The sequence below is a fragment of the Microtus ochrogaster genome, unplaced genomic scaffold (assembly GCF_000317375.1).
Source record: "Microtus ochrogaster isolate Prairie Vole_2 unplaced genomic scaffold, MicOch1.0 UNK80, whole genome shotgun sequence".
NCBI classification, from domain to species: domain Eukaryota; kingdom Metazoa; phylum Chordata; class Mammalia; order Rodentia; family Cricetidae; genus Microtus; species Microtus ochrogaster.
This window is the reverse complement of record NW_004949178.1, coordinates 412,837-432,621: the sequence shown is the minus strand read 5'-3', so window position 1 is coordinate 432,621 and position 19,785 is coordinate 412,837. Positions and strand designations below refer to the sequence as shown.

At 54.6% G+C, this 19,785-nt stretch overlaps 1 protein-coding gene across 8 annotated transcripts; it reads left to right on the top strand.

Moving 5' to 3' along the window:
* Positions 1-401: 401 nt before the first annotated feature.
* On the top strand, positions 402-18,128 carry Carmil3 (capping protein regulator and myosin 1 linker 3). 8 transcript variants are annotated; one of them, XM_013354925.2, is made up of 40 exons: positions 404-930; positions 2,468-2,562; positions 2,832-2,882; positions 2,985-3,044; positions 3,130-3,245; positions 3,430-3,527; positions 3,754-3,824; positions 3,925-3,998; positions 4,226-4,301; positions 4,380-4,468; positions 4,995-5,089; positions 5,316-5,402; positions 5,614-5,723; positions 5,855-5,932; positions 6,387-6,463; positions 6,541-6,645; positions 6,736-6,805; positions 7,365-7,446; positions 7,541-7,637; positions 7,820-7,874; positions 7,951-8,123; positions 8,323-8,391; positions 8,571-8,664; positions 8,755-8,853; positions 9,179-9,307; positions 9,465-9,578; positions 9,994-10,169; positions 10,882-10,969; positions 11,107-11,241; positions 11,456-11,519; positions 11,879-12,087; positions 12,529-12,629; positions 13,204-13,519; positions 13,802-13,930; positions 14,899-14,965; positions 15,069-15,158; positions 16,601-16,719; positions 16,875-17,049; positions 17,223-17,333; positions 17,447-18,128. In XM_013354925.2, the coding sequence occupies exons 1-40, from the start codon at positions 891-893 to the stop codon at positions 17,470-17,472; spliced, it is 4,110 nt and encodes a 1,369-aa protein (XP_013210379.1). In that variant the 5' UTR covers positions 404-890; the 3' UTR covers positions 17,473-18,128. The 8 variants fall into 8 exon arrangements, with proteins under 8 accessions (XP_026633456.1, XP_013210379.1, XP_013210378.1 ...); XM_013354924.2 differs by having other exon boundaries at positions 17,223-17,342; XM_013354923.2 differs by having other exon boundaries at positions 17,223-17,342; positions 17,444-18,128.
* The last annotated feature ends 1,657 nt before the right edge of the window (positions 18,129-19,785 follow it).

Genomic DNA, 19,785 nt, shown 5'->3' with positions numbered 1-19,785 from the left:
GTCCAAATAAAACGAAGATGATCACGTTGCTCTGAATCAGTGTGTGCTCATTTCTCAATGTGAGGCACTTCAGAGTATCTGAGAAGTCTGGGCAGTGCGGGATCTCTGGATTCCCCCAAGCCTCCTCCCTGTCTCCAAGGCCTGAGCTTGATGCTCAAGGGTGGCAGTGTCTGCCGAGCTGCCAGCTTGCGGGGGGGGGGGGGGGGGTGGCTCGGGAACTCCCAAGTGCTACTCTTAGCTTCACACCCCCAGGGACGGTGCCAAGGACTCTACGGGGATCCCCGAGATTAGACTAGAGAGCAGAAAAGAACCAACTCCCTCCCTCCCGCTCGGACAGGTCTTCTTGCAGCATCGCCCTTGATTCAGAGTTCCCTCCAGGGTCAGCAAGGACGAGCTAGACCGTTCCTGGGCAGGAAAGAGGGAGAGGGCGGGGCCATACAAGGATGACCCGGGGAGGGGTACCAAGGCACATAAACAAAGAAACTGAAGGCTCTGCTCCGGGTGGCCGAGTCGTGGGTGGCACGGCAAGTGGAAGCGCTGCACCCCGCCCCTGAAATAGCTCGGACACCATGCGCCGTTCACTGGGCTTCTCACGAGGTAGCCCGCGGGAGGGGTCGTCGCGAGCGCGCGCGGGGTCTCACGCGGCTCGGAATCTCAGCGCGCATGCTCCATTGGCCAACTCTCCGGGAGGGGCGGGAGACCCAGCGCTCAGTAGCCGGGGGGGAGGAGCGCTCGCGCAGCCGCCCCTGACGGGAGCGGGATCGGCCGCTACTGCAGCGCTCAGCGCCGGGCCCTGCCGGAGCCGGGACTAGCATGTGCGGCGCCTCTCGGGAGGCGGCGGCGGCGGCTCCTCTGCAGCAGCAGCAGCAGCAGCGGCGGCGGCGGCCGCCATGGCCAAGGCCAGCGTGGAGCTCACCCGCGAGCTGCAAGGTACGAGGTTGCCTTCATCTCCGGACGCCCGGTCCGCGAGCATCCAGACCCAGTGCTTTCCTGCGGTACACCCCAGCCCGGCGCCTCCCGCCCCCTCACGCATCCTCGCTCTTAGGCAGTCCCTTCCTCTGCATCTCAGTCCCAGCTTTGCTTTCCGTGGAGCATCCTTCCCTGCCCCACTCGCCTCACCCTATCAGAACCTTCCTGTCCCGGAGCCGCCCGTCCCGCTCTTCGGTGACAGGTGCAGTTCCCTGGCGCTCTTGGGGGCTGACTCTCGGCGTTCTTGACCCACCCCTCCGCAAGGCAGCTAGTCTTCCTTCCCTCCGGAGAGTCCCAGCTTTCCCCTCACCCTCGCCGGGCGGGGCTAGGCGTTGGGAGCTGCCCCTGGTCCTGACTGCTGCTTATCTCAACACCCTCCCTCCTCTCAGCCCCGCCCCGGAACTGGCCCTGGAGAGGCCCCTGGGAGCCTGGCAGCGCCCAGGCCAGTGGGGCAAAGGAGGGAATCAGGGCACAGGCCCTGGACTGAAGCTAAAAACCAAGAGCAGGGTTTCTGCGTCTCATCTCCCAGAGCCCCAGTCCCAGCCTGCCCCCTTCTCATTACCCACCACCCAACACCTCCACACCTCTCTGGATCAGTGATTTTCAGACGTATCTCCTCTAATTCCCCCCACCAACGCAGCACTGCCACAACCCTGACCCTCAAAGGCAGGAGCATAGGCTAGCCCATGCAGAAAACAGGACGCCCAAGGATATTCAGAGCCCTGTTGCACTTTGGAGATCTCTCACACCTACGCATGCATTTAGAAGCACAATCATGAGATGTGTGTACACACATCTTACAGAAGCTGCACCTCCACCACATATATGCATACTCTATCTTGCACGTGTAAACGCGCGCACACATGCACACACTCACACAGTGGGGTAACTGGATGGTTCTGTCAGAAGATTGTATGGGTTCATTGAAACATTAAATCCTTCTCTTACCCTACCCTCCACACACAAACTGTCTGGCACTCTGCCCCTTTCATATGCAAGCCAGCACTCATTCACACTCTCTGTCCCCACTAATGCCATATTCAGATTCTCTGGCATCATCAGAAGAAAAACATACAGCCATAGTAAAAAGCAGATTCTCACGCTCAGACCACCTAGGATACAGTCAAGGGACAGTCCCACCCCCACCCCAACCCTCCAGCCCCCCCCCACACACACACACACTGACTCACTATGTGTATGTTGCTGTAGTGCATGCGTGGGAAAAATCCTTCACACCATCAGAAGTGTAAGATACATGCTCCCACAGACAGTGTCAGTCAGCAACCGTCCCCTGAGTCAGGGACACTGGGAGCCAGAGTTTCTCCTCACCGTCCTCCAGTAATAAAGTCATCCAGAAAAGAAGTCTCTGCCCCATGCCTCCCTATCCAGGGCCTGTTTGCCTCTGTTTCTCGCCTCTCATCTGCCCCTTTCTCTCTGGAGAGTGGGGTGGGGATGGGGGGGATAAGAGAAGTTTTGAGCTGGTCCTACCCATCTGCAGACAGCATCCGGAGGTGCCTGAGCCAGGGGGCTGTGCTCCAGCAACATCGTGTGAAACTGGAGACAAAACCCAAGAAGTTTGAGGACCGAGTGCTGGTGAGAGCATTGGTCTTGGGGGAAGAAGAGATATTCAAGGGCAGCTGAGCTGTAGGGAGGTGGGCAAAAAAACAGCTGGAGATGGTGCTGAGGAGACAAAGTTAAGGGTGAGGACAGAACCAGACCAGGCTGGTGCACAGGAGCTGAAGGTAGGACAGGAAGAATGTGGGGGGCGCGGGGGGTCTTGGAGCAGAACTGAGGAGCTAAAAGATGGCAAAGGCACCGTGGCCCAAAAGGCTGCCCTAAGCTGTTGATGCTCTACGCTGCAGGCCCTGACCTCCTGGCGCCTCCACCTTTTCCCCCTTAAAGTTCCTGCCAAGGTAAGTTGGGCTAAGGAGTCGGGGAGGATGCCTGGCATGCTCCTCCCGTGTCTAGTGACAGGCCCTTGCCAGGAACTGAGCACCCCACCCATGCCCCATCAGGTGGAGAGCTCGTTCAATGTCCTGGAGATCCGTGCCTTCAACACACTCAGTCAGAACCAGGTGAGCCACGGGGCTCAGGCCACCACTGGGCCAATTAGAAGGCAAGGTGTGGATCTCTAAAGCTCTGCCACTCCCTCCCCCTCAGATCTTGGTGGAGACTGAGCGTGGCATGGTGAGCATGCGACTGCCATCAGCTGAGAGCGTGGACCAGGTGACACGACATGTGAGCTCTGCCCTCTCCAAGGTCTGCCCTGGCCCTGGGTGAGTGGCAGATGAGGGGTCTCCCAAAGGGCTAGACTACAGGCAGAGTTCTCCTTCCTGTTGATCTGGGCTCCCAGGACCAGAATTCTCTCTCTGCTCTTCCCTGGAGACTCCCACACCATAATGCAGGGAGAACCAAGAACCTCTTTACCTCTCTCTCTGGAGTGATTTGTTTGTCTTCCAGGTGTTTGATCCGGCGTGGAAATGCAGACACCCCAGAGGGGCCCCGAGACACATCTCCCAACTCTGAAACTTCCACATCCACCACCCACAGCGTGTGTGGTGAGCAGGGGCAGACATGAGAACATGGGTCTTGGCGCACCCTGCCCCCTATCCACAGCCCTCTGTGCGTGGGTTTTGCCTGTCCTGAAGACCTCAGGCTCGAGGTTTATGGCGTGGAAGGAACCTAGGACACTAGCACTTGCAATGACCTTGACCATATCTGAATTCTAAGCCTATTTCCCATCCCCCTCACCACCCTGGAGCCAGCCCATCTCCTGCCCTGCAGGTGGCTTCTCGGAGACCTATGCTGCCCTGTGTGACTACAATGGACTGCACTGCCGTGAGGAGGTGCAATGGGTGCGTTTGTGCAGGGACTTGGTAGGGAGTAGGTGGGGCCCAAAGGGAGGGGAAGGAGGAGGGGCCCGAAGCGGATGTGAGCCACTCCCACCTCTCCAAGGATGTGGACACCATCTACCACGCTGAGGATAACCGAGAGTTCAATCTTTTGGATTTCAGCCACTTGGAGAGCCGGTAAGCAGATGGGCAGAAACTTAACCCCCAAATTCCCAGCCTTGGCCTTGCCCCTCTCAAGGTTTCCCCTTCTGATCCAACCCACAGCCCCTGCCTTATCCCTGCAATTCCAACCACTTACCCCACTGCCATCCGCCCATCTAGCTTCCCCCCACCCACCCATCCCATCCTTAGTCCCCTCATTCTTGCCCTGGTTCATCCTTTCTTGTCCTATCCAATGTCCCCAGAGATTTGGCCCTAATGGTGGCAGCCCTGGCCTACAACCAGTGGTTCACCAAACTCTACTGCAAAGACTTGAGACTGGTAAGAACTAGAACCCGGGGAAGGGGAACAGAGTTGTGTTCTTCTTGGTTCCTGATTGCAGGACCCCTCTGTCCTCAGGGCTCAGAAGTGCTAGAACAGGTGCTACATACCCTCAGCAAGTCGGGGAGCCTCGAAGAGCTGGTGCTGGACAATGCTGGCCTTAAGACGTGAGGCCAGGCTCCTCTGTGGGCAGTACTTTCTCCATATAGTCTTAGAGTCCCTGAACACTAGAGAACCTATGAGACCCTGGGCTATTTCATCTAGCTCCTCACTTTATAGAGGACGCTGATGCTTAGACAGGCACAAAGCAAACTGGAAGTCAAGGTGGGACTCAGATCTTAGTCCCTTATGTCCCAGCTCCTGACTTCTCCGCAGAACACACTTCATGTCCCACCAACTCCCAAGCAGGGTGGGCTGCTCCAATCTTAAGAACCCAAAGCTGGGCTTTGCCTCAGCATGCCATCCTGAAGTATGGAATGCCCATAGGTATGGAATACAAGATGCAGCCCCACCTTTTACTCCCACGAACTCCTGTGTGAAAATCTCCCTGGTCAGCCCCAAGTTGCTCCTCCACCTTGGGGTCCTCTGACAGGATAGCCCTAGTCAAACAGGTAGATAGGAGATGGGAGGGCAGCCAGGGGCTGGAGACCTGGGGCTCAGCTCAGGACAAATCCTTCCTCCCCTTCCCTGAAGGGACTTTGTCCAGAAGCTGGCCGGGGTGTTTGGGGAGAACGGGAGCTGTGTGCTGCATGCCCTCACTCTGTCCCACAACCCCATCGAGGACAAGGGTGAGCCCTAGCCCTGAATCCTATCCCCACTGCAATGCAGACCCTTATCCCAGCCCAGAGCCCAACCTAGGTTTGAATAGGGCCTTTGCAGCCTGAGGATTGCCCCAAGCCCAAGCACCTCCATCCTTGACCCCAGGCCTCCACCCAAATCTAGCCCCAGCCTGACCACACCATATGTACCCACTAACAGCCACTCACCAGCTCCTTTTCTCTCTCCACTCCCCAGGTTTCCTCAGTCTGAGCCAGCAGCTCCTCTGCTTCCCTACTGGCCTCACCAAACTGTGCCTGGCCAAGACTGCCATTTCCCCTCGAGGTACTCACACTAGGACCCCAGGCCTCTGACCCTTCCTGAATGCTGCCTGAGATGCTGAGCCCTAGAGGTGGACCCATTCACTCACATACCATCCCAGGGACTGGGAGAGGGGAAAGAATGATACTGGGGAGTGTTGGGGGGTGGAGCCTCATGGATTAACAGGATGAAGTGGGGATGGGGGCCAACCCAGCCCAGTGCCCGCTGTGCTCAGGGCTCCAGGCACTGGGCCAGACCTTCGGGGCCAACCCGGCCTTTGCCAGCTCCCTTCGATACCTGGACCTGAGCAAGAACCCTGGGCTGCTTGCCACAGATGAGGCCAATGTGAGTCCATGGAATGTAGCCTCAACCGTCTATAAACGCATGCTTGGGATTCATGGGAGTTTCTATCCCATGGCCCCTAAGGGTAGGGGGATGCTACCCACCTTTCCCTTCCTCTACCCTTTCTTCCCCAGGCCCTCTATAGTTTCCTGGCCCAGCCCAACGCCTTGGTACACCTGGATCTGTCAGGGACTGACTGTGCTGTGGACTTGGTGAGGGGTTGGGTGATGGAAGGAGCTGGACAGGGGGTTTTTAAAAAGTGGGGGTTGAGGGGGCCTTCCATCTCCCCCTCTCCCCCTGAGTACAGACATGGACAAAGCTACAAGGACGACTTCAAGTTTATAGTCTATACCGTGTGTGCTTCATTCAGATCACTAGACCATGCTGGCTTTACCTAAAAATAGACCCTCACTCCAGTCCTGGCACAGGGCTGTGTCCACTAGCAGAAAATGCTAACTTGAGAAAATGCTCCTGGAAGCCAAGAGTGGCCCTGTTTTACCAATACTGCCTGTGAGTCTCCCGGTAGCCCTGCCTTCCATAGAAGAGCAAACTGAATGAGCATTCTCCGTGGAGGTCTCAGAGAGAGAAACGCCAGGGACTTGACAGGGATAGGAAGGGTCTCACGCTCTCCCCAGGTCTGTTAAGGTCCACTGTGTCTCTCCACAGCTTCTGGGCGCCCTCCTTCATGGCTGTTGCTCCCACCTCACCTACCTCAACCTGGCTCGAAACAGCTGCTCCCACAGGTGGGGGAGAGGGGGCAGGGAGGAAGAAGTAATGCGTGTCCATAGCCCTTCCATACTGACTCCCGAGGTCTCCACAGGAAGGGCCGGGAGGCCTCGCCAGCCTTCAAGCAATTCTTCAGCAGCGCCTACACCCTGAGCCATGTCAACCTGTCAGCCACAAGGCTGCCCCTGGAGGCCCTCAGGTTGGGTGGGTGAAGAGTTGGAGGATGCCCAAGGGAGCCATGGAAGTGCGAGGGAGGGGTAAAGTGGGCCTACTGACCTTCCTACTGCAGGGCACTCCTTCAGGGCCTCTCCCTCAACAGTCACCTCAGCGATCTGCACCTGGACCTTAGCAGCTGTGAGGTGAGCTCTGCTCCTATTTCCCAGACGTCGTCCCAGTGTCCCCCAGTCAAGACTTAGCTCTGTGTTGCCACCCCATCTCTCTCTGTCTCTCTCTTTCTCTGTCTCTCTCTTTCTCTGTCTCTCTCTGTCTCTGTCTCTCTCCCTCACACAAACACACACACACACACACACACACACACACACACACACACACACACACACACACACACACACACACACACACACACACACACGGAGTAAGGAGGACAGCCATCTGGCCTGACCACACCCCTTTCCCTCTCAAACTGGCCAAGTTCAGACTCCAGAATCTCTCTGCCCCTAAAGCTTTGAGTGGCAGATACCAGGCTTGCCCAGCAGAGGGCAGAAGCAAGCTGTCTTCAGAGCAGCTTCTTTTGGCGGAGGGAGGGGAAACCCCTAGGGATGGATACTGTGCAAAGGTGTCTCCCTGATTTTACACCCAAGACCTGGTACGACTTTAAGTCCTACTGGTATAATATCTAAGGACTAATCATGCTCATCCCCTACCTCATCCATCACCCCCCCTTCCCTGTCCCTCCAGCTCCGCTCAGCAGGAGCCCAGGCCTTGCAGGAGCAGCTGGGGGCCGTCACCTGTATAGGCAGCCTAGATCTGTCTGACAATGGTAAGTAAAACTCCTTGAGCACAGGGGTGAAGCCCTGAGGAGCCCTCTGTTGGCCTTGGGCCTCACGGCCAGGACTCTCCCGTCTGCTGAACAGGGTTTGACTCCGACCTCCTGACACTGGTGCCTGCGCTTGGCAAGAACAAATCCCTCAAGCACCTGTTCCTGGGAAAGAACTTCAATGTCAAGGCCAAGTGAGTCCCATTCTGTGCCCACAGACCCTGCTCCATCACCCGTCACTCCCCATGGCTGGCTGTGTTCCCCCCAGCCCCCTCCCCTCCCGGTGGTTTCCTGGTTCCCTCTGGCCACCTCTCTCTTTCTCTAATAGCATGTCCCCGTCCCCTTCCCCTCCTCCTCTGACCCCATCTCCCTTCAGGACTCTGGAAGAGATCCTTCACAAGCTGGTGCAGTTGATCCAGGAAGAGGATTGTGTGAGTGACCAGGCCTGGGAGGGAGCTCAGGTGGGTGGTGGTGAAGACTGAGCCTAACCTCCTTTTGCCCACTCAGTCCCTGCAGTCGCTGTCCGTGGCGGACTCCAGGCTGAAGCTTCGCACCAGCATCCTCATCAATGCCTTGGGCAGCAACACCTGCCTGGCAAAGGTGGATCTGAGTGGCAACGGCATGGAGGACATTGGGGCCAAGATGCTGTCGAAGGCACTGCAGATAAACTCTTCCCTCAGGTGAGGCCCACGTCTCCACCCTTCTACCTAGATCCCCAACCCACTGACATATACACACAGTTCCTCCCCTGGCCCCCATGACCTCCTCTTCTGGAACTGTGACTCTGTCAGGGAAAAGGGGGATGCAAGAAGGTTACCCCTCTGGCCTTTACCGAGGACCCAGAGGGAGTGCTAACAACTGTTGTCCACACTCCCCCAGAACTATCCTATGGGACCGGAACAATACATCTGCTCTGGGCTTCCTGGACATTGCAAGGGCCCTGGAGAGGTGAGTGGACCAGCACTGTATCCTGATACAGGCTCCAGCCCCTCTGTTCCAGGACGAGAATTAAATGACCCTAGGTACATCCCAGTTCCCAGACCTATAGGATAGGGAAATAATGAGCAAGTGGAGGCTGGGGAAGGCTCCCCTCTTTACCTCCACCCCCAACTCTACTACTTTCACAGCAACCACACCCTGCGCTTCATGTCCTTCCCTGTGAGTGACATCTCTCAAGCCTACCGCAGTGCCCCTGAGCGCACCGAGGACGTATGGCAGAAGGTGAAGGGCCGTGTTGTAAGCAGTGAAGACAGCAAGGGGCAGAGGCAGCCACACCCTCAGCCCTGACCCTTCCCGCTCCATCATCTCCAGATCCAGTGGTGCCTGGTGAGAAACAACCACTCCCAGACATGCCCCCAGGAGCAAGCCTTCAGGCTGCAGCAGGGCCTGGTGACCAGCAGCGCCGAGCAAGTAAACATTTCCCTCCCAGGAGCATGGGGCATACAGGGTACAGATGCCACGTGCTGGAAGCACACGGATGGGCATCACGTGGTGCCCCAAACTGGACTGAGCAAAAAGACACTCTGATTATGAGCCCCCAAATATACACAGGCAAATAGCAGTCAAGGGGTAGCCCCAGCCCAGGGGTACAGAGGACTCCTGGGGCTCAACTAGGTATTCAGGAAGGGCATTCTGAGGAAAGAAGCAATGCAGAGATACCACCACTGTAAGTGCTGGCAACATGGCCCACAGGGTCTGACCTGAGACCCCTGCCACTCCTGCCACTGTGCTCTAGATGCTGCAGCGGCTGTGTGGACGAGTGCAAGAGGAGGTACGAGCCCTGAGACTGTGTCCCCTGGAGCCTGTGCAAGATGAGCTGCTCTATGCCCGGGACCTCATCAAGGACGCCAAGAACTCCCGGGCGGTGAGTCCTCCACAGCCCCACCCTCCCCTGTAGTCTGAAAAGCCAAGAAGGTCACCCAGTTCTCGACCGACTGGGAATATCTAAGCACTGCTCCGTGAACCTGTTCCTCCTAGCCTGGGGGCCTAGTGGGGCCTGATTCTGACCTCTTCCTTTCCAGCTGTTTCCCAGCCTCTATGAGCTGGGCCACGTGCTGGCCAACGATGGACCTGTGCGTCAGAGACTGGAGTCGGTAGCCAGTGAGGTATCCAAAGCTGTGGACAAAGAGCTTCAGGCAAGTTCTGGGAGAGGAAGGAGACCATTGGTGGGAACCCAAGGTTGACTAAAGCTGAAGTCAGGGCAACGGGGTCAGAGGGCACGAAGGAAATAGAGTTTAGGCTCCCCCAGACTCCCCTGTGCCTACAACAAGATAGACTTAGAATTATTTTTTCTGTTAGCTGACATCTTGGATCCTGACTTCCAACCCCTTCCTTTCTCAGATTCTGATATCTGGGCTGACTCTCCTTTGTCAGGATGGTAGGGTGGAAGGGCACTGACCAAGGCAGAAAACCCTGAGTCTACAAGGTTCTGGGACTAACGGCTGTGTGACCTTAGCTAGGGCCCCCCCCCCCGGTCTCCTCCTGGGGAACTAGATAAAGGACTAAAGACTTGCACGGTGCTCCTAGCCCTGATCTCTCCCTCCTCCTTAGGTGATTCTGGAGTCCATGGTCAGCCTCACACAGGAGTTATGCCCTGTGGCCATGCGGGTGGCAGAAGGGCACAACAAGATGCTGAGCAATGTGGCAGAACGTGTCACTGTGCCCCGGAACTTCATCCGAGGAGCGCTGCTGGAGCAGGCGGGACAAGACATTCAGAACAAGCTGGAGTGAGAGGCAGAGGGTGGCAATGGGATGAGGCTGGATTTGGCCCAGAGCACTTAGGCACTTTGGAGCTCTATGCGATGAATAATGAATGGATAGCCCTTCCATTTCAAGGGACAGATCTTTAACTGTGCAGCCATGCTATTTAGGGTCTGATTGGTGCTTGCCCTAGAAACCTGGGTACTGAGATGGGTACCCAGGCATAAGGGGTCAGGTGTTCCCGAGAGTAGGTACATACTCCCATGACCTTCACATATACCAGGAATTACCTCCTAAAAGCAAAACACAGCCTCCTCAGAGGCATAGACAAAGAAAAGTATGTAAGACAGGAGTATAAAGATGTTCCCTTCTTCCTAATTGTCACCACCTCTCATCTGGGTGTAGGCACCACCACTCACTAAAGCAAGGGAGAAATAAGCAGCCCAAGGCTTGTCAGCTCCCAGTTTACCTAGCTCGGTGCCACTGGAGTGCCTGACCTGGAGCCTCCTTCAGTTCCTCTTTGTCCACACACACCTCGGCCGAAATGATCACTCTCTGGGTCCAGCACATATGTTTGTAGAGATATGGCTGTACCGGACCCAAGGTGCAGCCAACAGCAGCTATGCTCTCTGTAGGCAGCCAGGCCAGCTGGCCCATTCTCAGACATCTGGGGAAAGGAAGGGTGGAGGCCCAGGGGTCAGGCAATAAGTAGCTGAACAGCCCCACTTATACCTACAGTGAGGTGAAGCTCTCCGTGGTCACCTACTTGACCAACTCCATAGTGGATGAGATCCTGCAGGAGCTGTACCACTCCCACAAGAGCTTGGTAAACATTCTGAGCCCAGATGAACTCAGGCCTTCCCTCTGCCCTGTGCCATCCTATCTCCCCTGGCTCTTCTCCTCCAGAATCAGGAGAGTGAGCAGGTTCTTCGGGATTCTGTATTAATGCCTGTCATTCTTCAGGCCCGGCACCTGACCCAGTTAAGGACACTGTCAGATCCACCAGGAGGGGCGAGCCAAGGGCAAGATGCATCTTCTCGAGGCAGAGGCAGGAACCACGACCATGAGGAAACCGACGATGAACTCGGGACCAACATCGTGAGCCTGTCTTCCCTGCCCTTTCACCTGCGCCCTCTCCCTGAACCTGCGCAATGTCTCCCCTCACTTCCCTGAACTCACTCCACCTCACTCTGCTCAGCCTCTCCTCTTCCCGCATTCCAGATCCTCAGCCACCTGAGGCAAAGACTTCCAGGGGAAGGGGTGGGAGAGGTCAGACGAAGGTGGGGCCCACTTTTTGTCTCCATTTCCGCAGGACACGATGGCCATCAAAAAACAGAAACGCTGCCGGAAGATCCGGCCAGTGTCTGCCTTCATCAGTGAGTCTACAGCCTCTAGAAAATGCCATGGTTCTCAACCTGTGGATTGCAACCTGTTTAGGGAGGAGGGTCAAACAACCCTTTAAATGGGTCACCTAAGACCATCTGAAAACACAGGTGTTCGCAATATGATTCACGACAGTGACAAAATTACAATTGTGAAATAGCAATGAAAATAATTTGATGATACGGGGTCACAACATGAACTGTCTCAAAGGGTCGCAGCGTTAGGAAGGCTGAGATATGTTAGGAGGCTAAAGCCTCCTGCATTCTACCTCTCCCCAAGCCTAGTCCCCTTTCTTTTCTCTGTCTCTCCATCCTGACTCTCCTGTTAGTCTTAGAACACATTGCATCCACAGGCGGGAGCCCTCAGGACATGGAAAGCCAGCTGGGGAGCCTGGGCATTCCTCCTGGCTGGTTCTCGGGACTTGGAGGCAGCCAGTCCACAGCAAGTGGCTCCTGGGAAGGTCTATCCGAGCTACCTACTCATGGCTATAAACTAAGACATCAAACACAAGGGAGACCTCGGCCTCCCAGGACCACCCCACCAGGACCTGGCCGGCCCAGTGTAAGTCCCAAAGACCTGACAGAAGCAGCTTCCCATGGCAATGCCAGAGCCAGGGCTCTAAGCTTTAGGACCCAGATTGGCAAGAGTCAGAAAATACTTAATAAGAAATCTATCTTATTAAGTGTGTGTTTGGTGGCATGAACCTACAGTCACAGCTACTCAGGGGGCTGAGGCAGGAGGCTCACTTGAGCCCATAAGTTCACAAGCAGCCTGGACAACGTAGTGAGACATTCCTCCTCTTCTGAAAAGGGGGAGGATGCAGAGGGAAGGAAGGAAGGAAAAGGGGAAGAGGGATAAATCTATCTTGCCATGTAGTGGCTGTGACATTGAAAATATCTTGTTGTGCTGAAGTCTAAACTTTCCTGGGGCCAAGTCCAAGGGGGAAGATCCTGGGAAGATCTGAGAGATGGGACTTCCTGCACCTGACTTTCCTTCCAGCAGGTACCAGTACCTGGGCCTCGGCAGGAGAACGGGATGGCAACCCGCCTCGATGAGGGGCTGGAGGACTTCTTTAGCAGAAGGGTCATGGATGAAAGCTCCAGGTAAGAGGCCCACTCCCCACCCTCAGCAAACCACAGGCTCAGTGAGGGATCCTTTGTCCTCCAACAACCGCGTCCCCTAACGGGTCTCTCTGGGAAATGTCCCCGCGTTCTCATCCTGACCTCAGCCGTCCTCGTGCTCCCAGGCCTCGGAATCCCCCCAGGATGGCTGAAGAAATATGGAGCCAGCATTTATTGCTGGCTGAGGTCTGGGGTTAGGAACAGATCAGGGGTGACAGGCACCGGGTGGAGTGCCCTTTTGCAATATGAGACCCTGAGTGGTCTCTCTCACTGTTGGCAGATTCCCCTGGGACTGGACATAAGTGATGTCATTTGGGGAAGCTGAAAGAAGGAATTATGGGAGGGGATCTAGGGTCACTTTGAGTTCAAGAAGCCACTGATGGTTTATGACAGAGAAAGTTAGGACAGCGTTCCCTGCCTAGTGCCAAGCCGCAGTACAGGAGAGACTAAATGGAGAGGGATCGGGATACTTGTTACACTTAGAGTGGACCAGCACCAGCTCCACCTTAAGCCCTGCATCTGGCACTTGTCACCAACCCACCCCAACTCTGCCCAGCTATCCCCGGACTCTGAGGACGATGCGGCCTGGCCTCTCAGAACCACCACTGCCTCCACTCCAGAAGAAGAGGCGACGAGGCCTGTTTCACTTCCGCCGGCCTCGGAGCTTCAAGGGGGACAGGGGACCAGGGTCGCCTACGGCTGGACTCCTCCTCCCTCCGCCCCCACCTCCACCGCCAACTCAGGAGAGCCCTCCCAGTCCAGACCCCCCAAGCCTTGGCAATAACTCATCTCCTTGTTGGAGCCCAGAGGAGGAGAGTAGCCTTATTCCTGGATTCGGAGGAGCCCGGGGGTCTACCTTCTGCAGGAAGATGGTAAGCCAGACAGAAGTGCCAGTCTCCCCTTCTCCTGGCCCACACATGGCCCACTCTCTGAATACAACCCACCCTTCATGTGAGAACATTGGTAATTCAGATTCCCTTTTCTTGAGGATGATTCAGAACATGGTGCATACAATGAAGAAGATGTTGGAAGGGTTCCCCCTAGAGTCAAGGCAGGGCTTCCCCCAGAGCTGGGTCTCACGGGGCATCAGACCTCCCATAACGCCCCTCTGTCTAAAAAGCCTCTTGTGTATTTAACATGAAACTTTGTTCTAGGGTCCAGAGAGGTTGGAGCCAGGGGAGGCAGCCCCAGCCCCTGGGACAATGCAGCAACCCAGGGTACACGGCGTTGCCCTTCCTGGCTTGGGGAGAACCAAAGGCTGGAGCTTTGATGGAAAACGAGAGGTGAGGGGTCCTGGGGTGGCAATGTAGGGTCCTGTGAGTTCCTTCCAGCACCCCACTTCCCTCATCCCTGTGGTCAGTAGACAAGGCGGATTCTTTCCATGTTGTTCACACTGAACCCAGGGCTCATTTTACCTATTAGAATTGTGTTTCCCAACCTGTGGGTCACGACCCCTTACACAAGGGCCATATATCAGATACCCTGCATATCAGATATTTACGTTATGATTCATAACAGTAACAAAATTACAGCTATGAAGAGGCAACAAGAATAATTTTTATGGTTGGGGGTCACCACAACTGTATTAAAGGGTCACAGCATTAGGAAGGTTGAGAACCACTGTATTAGAACTCGTAAATCAGAGGATAGAGTCATAAAAATACTTGCTTTTAGAATCCTGTTTCACTGCCGGGCGATGGTGGCGCACGCCTTTAATCCCAGCACTCGGGAGGCAGAGGCAGGAGGATCTCTGTGAGTTCGAGACCAGCCTGGTCTACAGAGCTAGTTCCAGGACAGGTTCCAAAGCCACAAAGAAACCCTGTCTCGAAAAACCAAAAAAAAGAAAAAAAGAATCCTGTTTCCCAAACTTCTGTGGCTTGTGTTACAGCCTTTGCGACTACTTTTGCCTTATTCGTAAGCACCTGGTTAAAATTTCACTGCATTTTTATTTAAATCAGCCCACTTTTTCAAATTTAGTCTGGACCTAACCACGATCCTCTTTAAAATCACGGGCATTTTGTAAGATCCATGTTCTCCTGCAGCATAGACACTCAGATAGCAGTGTGTTCATTGGCGCAAACCTTCTTATGCCCCCAACGTGATATGGGTGCTGAGCTTTGGAAGCGAAGTCTGAGTACCTAGGAACTCATAACCTATGACTGACAGGAGCGTCTATGGCCAGCACCTCTTTCAGATGCTGTCTCCATGTGAAGGAGACTTTTCTCACAACCTGACTCAGATGTCCTTTTAGGGCTCAGGCCCAGACCAGGAGGACAGTACCCAGGCTTGGCAGACACGGCGTTCTTCAGATGATGCAGGTGATGTTGGCTGACCTCGCTCCTTTAGTCCCTCTCTCTTCAGTGCCTCCTAATTCTCCCATCTCTTCTCCCCTTCTGCTTCCCATCCCCTCCCCGACTCCAGGGCCTGGAGCCTGGAAGCCACCCCCACCCCCACAAAGCTCCAAGCCGACCTTCAGCGCTATGCGCCGGGCAGAGGCCACGTGGCACATAGGTATGTAAAGCCCTTTCTTGGCCAACAGTGCTGAAAGTTCAAAGAGCCAAAAACCATGCACCCACACACACACACACCAGCCCTGCAACCAAGGGGAGGCAGTAAGAAGTCAACACCGTGAACATGTTTAAAAATATTTAGAGAACCAGCCAAAAAAAAGAGACTAACAACCTAATCTAATCCAAATCCAGACTCTGCAGAGCACAGGTAGCATCAGCGGGGTTAAGCGGATGTGAGGAAGGCTTTGTGGATGCTTCTAAAGAATTCTCTGAGACAGGTGGCTCCCCTGGCCGCTGTCAACAGGGATGTCCTCTATAAATGAGGCCTTGCTGGGAGAGAGGGCAAGCCCAGCTGCCAGCAAGTGGCGGCTAACACTACCACCCTGCTTCCCAGCCTGTCCTCAGAGTTCTTAGAGATGCCCCAAAGCAGAAGCAGTGCCTCTGCTCGGAGGTCAGAGTCTTGCGTACTAGTGCCACTCAGCCACCTGTGACCTCAGGCCGTCACTTACTTTCTAACTTCAGGATCAGGAGCTGGGGAAGGGAATTACTCTGAGTGTCACATTTCCTCCTTCTGAGTCCAGAGGACCTGAATTCAGCCTAAGAAGGCACTAAAGAAAAGCTAGATGGCCCAGCCTCAGCTCAGGGTCCTAAAGGCCTGGGATACAGCTCCTGGCAGTATCAATAAGTAACACAGACCCAATCTCCCTGGAGACCCAACCCCCTCCCTCCTCCATCCCTACTCCTAGGCTAGGGTATAGGCCCAAAGATGAAGGATAAACAAGCAGGCAAGTCTAGTTTGAGGACTCCCTACACCCCGTTGTTGCATCCTGTTCCTTTCTGTTCTGTCCCCTCCTTCTCCTGTAGTGCTGGCATAAGGCTTGCCAGTACCCATATGCCTGTCCCATCCTCTGCCCACTGTTGGAGGCAGCTTTACTCATTTTTCATCTCTGGCACCGACTAGACGAAGCATTCAAAGCAGGGCCTCATCCTTCCTTTAGTAAACCATGGTAGCCAGGTCCTGTGTTGCGTACTCAGAGACAAACAGCATCTGGCAGGTGTTCCTTCTGTGCTCATGTGGCTTAGAGTCCCAGACGAGAGTAAGAGGGCATCTTACCCCAGTCAGACTTGAGGACAGTGCTGAAAGTGCCAGGCTGCAGCCTTGGCAGGTCCCTGGGTCACTGCAGCCCTGAGGAGGCAGCTGCGCCTGTGGAACCAGGAGTTCTTTTATCCTGACTCTGCTCCAGTAGGAAAAGGACTGAGCCCTGTTGGCCCTGGGCAACCCTGGGACATGGGAGAATAAAAGAGGACACGGAAAGCAGAGATGCTGGAGCAAAAGAGTTTAGATAGGGCAAGTCCTAGCCTTGCAAGGCATCATGGGAAAAGTAACAGGATGGCTCTGGACAAATGCCTTTTCTGTAGCTTCTCATGTCTTCCCTTTCCCAGCTGAAGAGAGTGCTCCCAACCCCAGCTGCCAGAGCCCTAGCCCAGCTTCCCAGGATGGAGAGGAAGAAAAGGAGGGAGCCTCATTCCCAGAGAGGGCAGTCCCCGCTAGGAATGCCAAGGTGAAGGATGGAAGATGGAAGGGGAGGGTATTTTGAAGGGGTTAAGATTCTAAAAGACCTGGGAATGTCAGGCTGAAAGCCAGTGGTCGGTAAGGAGGCTCCTTTGAAGGAATCAGAGACTAACTGACCCAGCATCTTTACTCTGTTATCTACAGGACCCCCACATAGGTCCACGTCCCCCTAAGCCAGTGGCTGTGCCCAGGGGCCGCTGGGCCCCCCAGGTGCCAGGAGGCAGAGAAGAGCCTGAGCCTGGCAGTGCTACCCCAGGAGTCAGCAAGCCCCGGCTGAGACTGGGCTCACAGCAAGACCAAGAGGAACCGGAAGTGCAAGGTCTGCCACCCTACCTGGTGGGGGCTTGGGAGAACTCTGGGGGTTTAGGCCCCCACATCAGATCTCCTTCCAAGGCATGGAACCAGAATAAGCAACAACCAGGAGTCAAAGCCCGGATGAGTACCCAACTGGTGAAGCCCCCTGTGTGCCAGGCTTGCTATGACTCCTTTCAGGGCCTTCGGATCTGGGGCGCCGAACAGCCCCCCTGAAACCCAAGAGAACAAGGCGAGCACAGTCCTGTGACAAGCTGGAGCCTGATCGAAGACGGCCCCCTGACCCTACAGGTGCCTGTGGTGAGACAACAGGTTCCCTTCCCACTGGTCCCTTCGATCCCCAGCACTGGGTGGCTGGCCCTCTTTGCCCAGGAAACAGGGTTCCCTGGATTTATCCCCAGCAGGAACCAGTGAACCAGGAACGGACTGACCGCCACTGACTGCCCTCCCCAGCCTTTCTCGACATGTGCCTCAGAAGGACTCAGGCCCTCAGCCCCTGCTCCCTCAGCCCTGGCCAGCCCGTGTCCTACAGGGCAACACACTGAGTAGGCCTAGGGAGCAGGAGTGGGGCCTGGAAGGGAGGGAGCAACCTGAAGCAGGGAGGCCCTCACACCTGCCTTGCCTCACCTCTGTAGAGAGCTTGGGGCAGAGGCTGTCTCTTCCCCTGGGGGAGGGTAGATCTCTGCCCCTCCATGCCCAGGGGTTCTCTGCCACTTGTATAGAATAATAATAAAAAAGAATCACTGTCTGTTTCTATTCTCTATAACATTGCACAAGCCCCCAGGGTTGGCCTCAGCAGAAGGCAGTGAGGAACAGCTCACATGTGTGGGGCTGGGGCTCCCAGAGGAGAGGAGGAAATAGCAGACCTGATGACCAAGAGTGGCAAGTGGCCGGTTCTGTGCAGGGCGAGCCTGTAAAGGGTGCTGCTGTGACAGAAAGCAACGTCGTGTCTTTCTGGCTTTGGGGATCGCAGTGGGATTAGAAGATCCCAGTCAGTGTACCAGAGAAGACTGGGAAGCTTGTGTGCATGTGTGTGTACATGTGTGCACCTGTGTTCACACATATGTTCACTAACATTAAATGCTGTATTATCCTATAGGTACCCTTTTTAATGTTATTGTTACATTTATTTCTGTGTATGTATATGAGCACACGTGTGTCACAGATTTCACGGGGAGGTCAGAGGACAACTTGTGGGAATCAGTTCTCTCCTTCTAATGTGTGGGTCCCCAGGATCAAACTCAGGTCCTCGGACTTAGTGACAGTAGCCTTTTCCTGCTGAGCCATCCTCAGTCCTCCTTTAGATACTCTTTTCACATGTATCAGTGTTTGGCGTGTATGTATGTATGCAGGCATGCATGCATGCCTGGCACCTGTGGAGGCTAAAAGAGGGCATCAGACCCCCTGAAACTGAAGCTGTGTATGCTGTAAGTCACAGTAGGGGTGCTGGAAATCCAACCCTGGATTCCTACAAGAGCAACAAGTGCTCTCAACCACTGAGCCGTCTCTCCAGCCCCTATAGATATTACTTTTTTAAATTCTTTTATTTTATGTGTATGGGTGTTGTGCCTCTGTGTGTCTGTGCACCGTGTGTATGCAGTGCCCACAGAGGCAAAAAGAGGGCTTTGGAGTCCCTAGGACTGAAGTTACAAGTGGTTGTGAATTGCTGTGTAGGTTCTGGGAATTGAACCCGGGTCCTTTGGAAGAGCAATCAGTGTTCTTTAACTACTGAACCCTCTCTCCATCTCCACCTGTGGATACTCTTAATAATCAAAAATCTCAACAATAGAGTAGCTTATAGTGAACAGGTCTCTATGACATGAAAAGAAAATACAATACTTTAGCAATTTCTGGTGCGTCCTGACAAATATGATTTTGAAACTCAGAACTGCCTCCAGCACCTTCTGGAAGCCTTCCCCCACTCACCCAGATTGAACTTCCTTCCCTCATTATGCCTCCTTTTCGCCCGGAGCATAATTGTGTGTGTCATACTTAACTGCATCTCATATCATCCTAACATCTCTGTGTAGGTCCCTCTATCTCATATCCATCTGCCTGCTTGGGAACAGGAGCTACGTCTTAACTACCTGACTAGCCCCAGCCTGGCACAGTCTCCAGCACTCGGGAGGTAGTTCATAAATGGTTTCTACCTTAATAAATGAGCAGCTTAGGGGACAGAGATTGAAGGTGTCCCTGTGAACGCGGTTGAGTGCTCCTCCAATCGCCACGCCCAAATGTCTCCCCACACAGCTAATAGCAGCCCAGAAACTGCTCACTTCCCCTGACCTCATGGAGAATGACTACTTCTGTTGCCTTACGCTTTGTACCTGGCCCAGCCCCTTCCATAAGGATGTGACCATAAGGTACATTGTGGCCCTAGGAACATGCCTTGGAAGTCAGTCTTTCAGTAAATGCACTACGTGTGCGACCCTGCCCTCCAAGACTGAAAAAATGAAAACCTGTCCAATGCAATCATGTGCACATTCTGTCTTTCCCTAAGAAAGGGTAACTCGGGGACTGGATGTTTTCCCTGAGGTTCAGTGTGGGGCATATGGTTTTTAAGGAGCATGCGGATATCAACATTCTGTTGTATCCAGGTTAGTGAGAGTAGGTGTCTGTGTGTATGTCACAAGTACAGCCCAGGGTTCTTTTATGTGTAGCTACAAATATCCTTAACAAGTATGATGCTGTGTGAACGTGCTATGAGAGTGTGCTTCCCACGGTGCATCACTGGGGCTAGAAC

What these genes read in the sequence shown, in the direction of transcription:
- Carmil3 (XM_026777651.1), top strand. Translation starts at nt 891, where the DNA reads ATGGCCAAGGCCAGCGTGGAGCTCACCCGCGAGCTGCAAG. An exon ending in CACCACCCACAGCGTGTGTG is followed by an intron (nt 3,528 to 3,753) that starts GTGAGCAGGGGC and finishes CCTGCCCTGCAG; the next exon opens with GTGGCTTCTCGGAGACCTAT. An exon ending in TGGACCTTAGCAGCTGTGAG is followed by an intron (nt 6,806 to 7,364) that starts GTGAGCTCTGCT and finishes CTGTCCCTCCAG; the next exon opens with CTCCGCTCAGCAGGAGCCCA.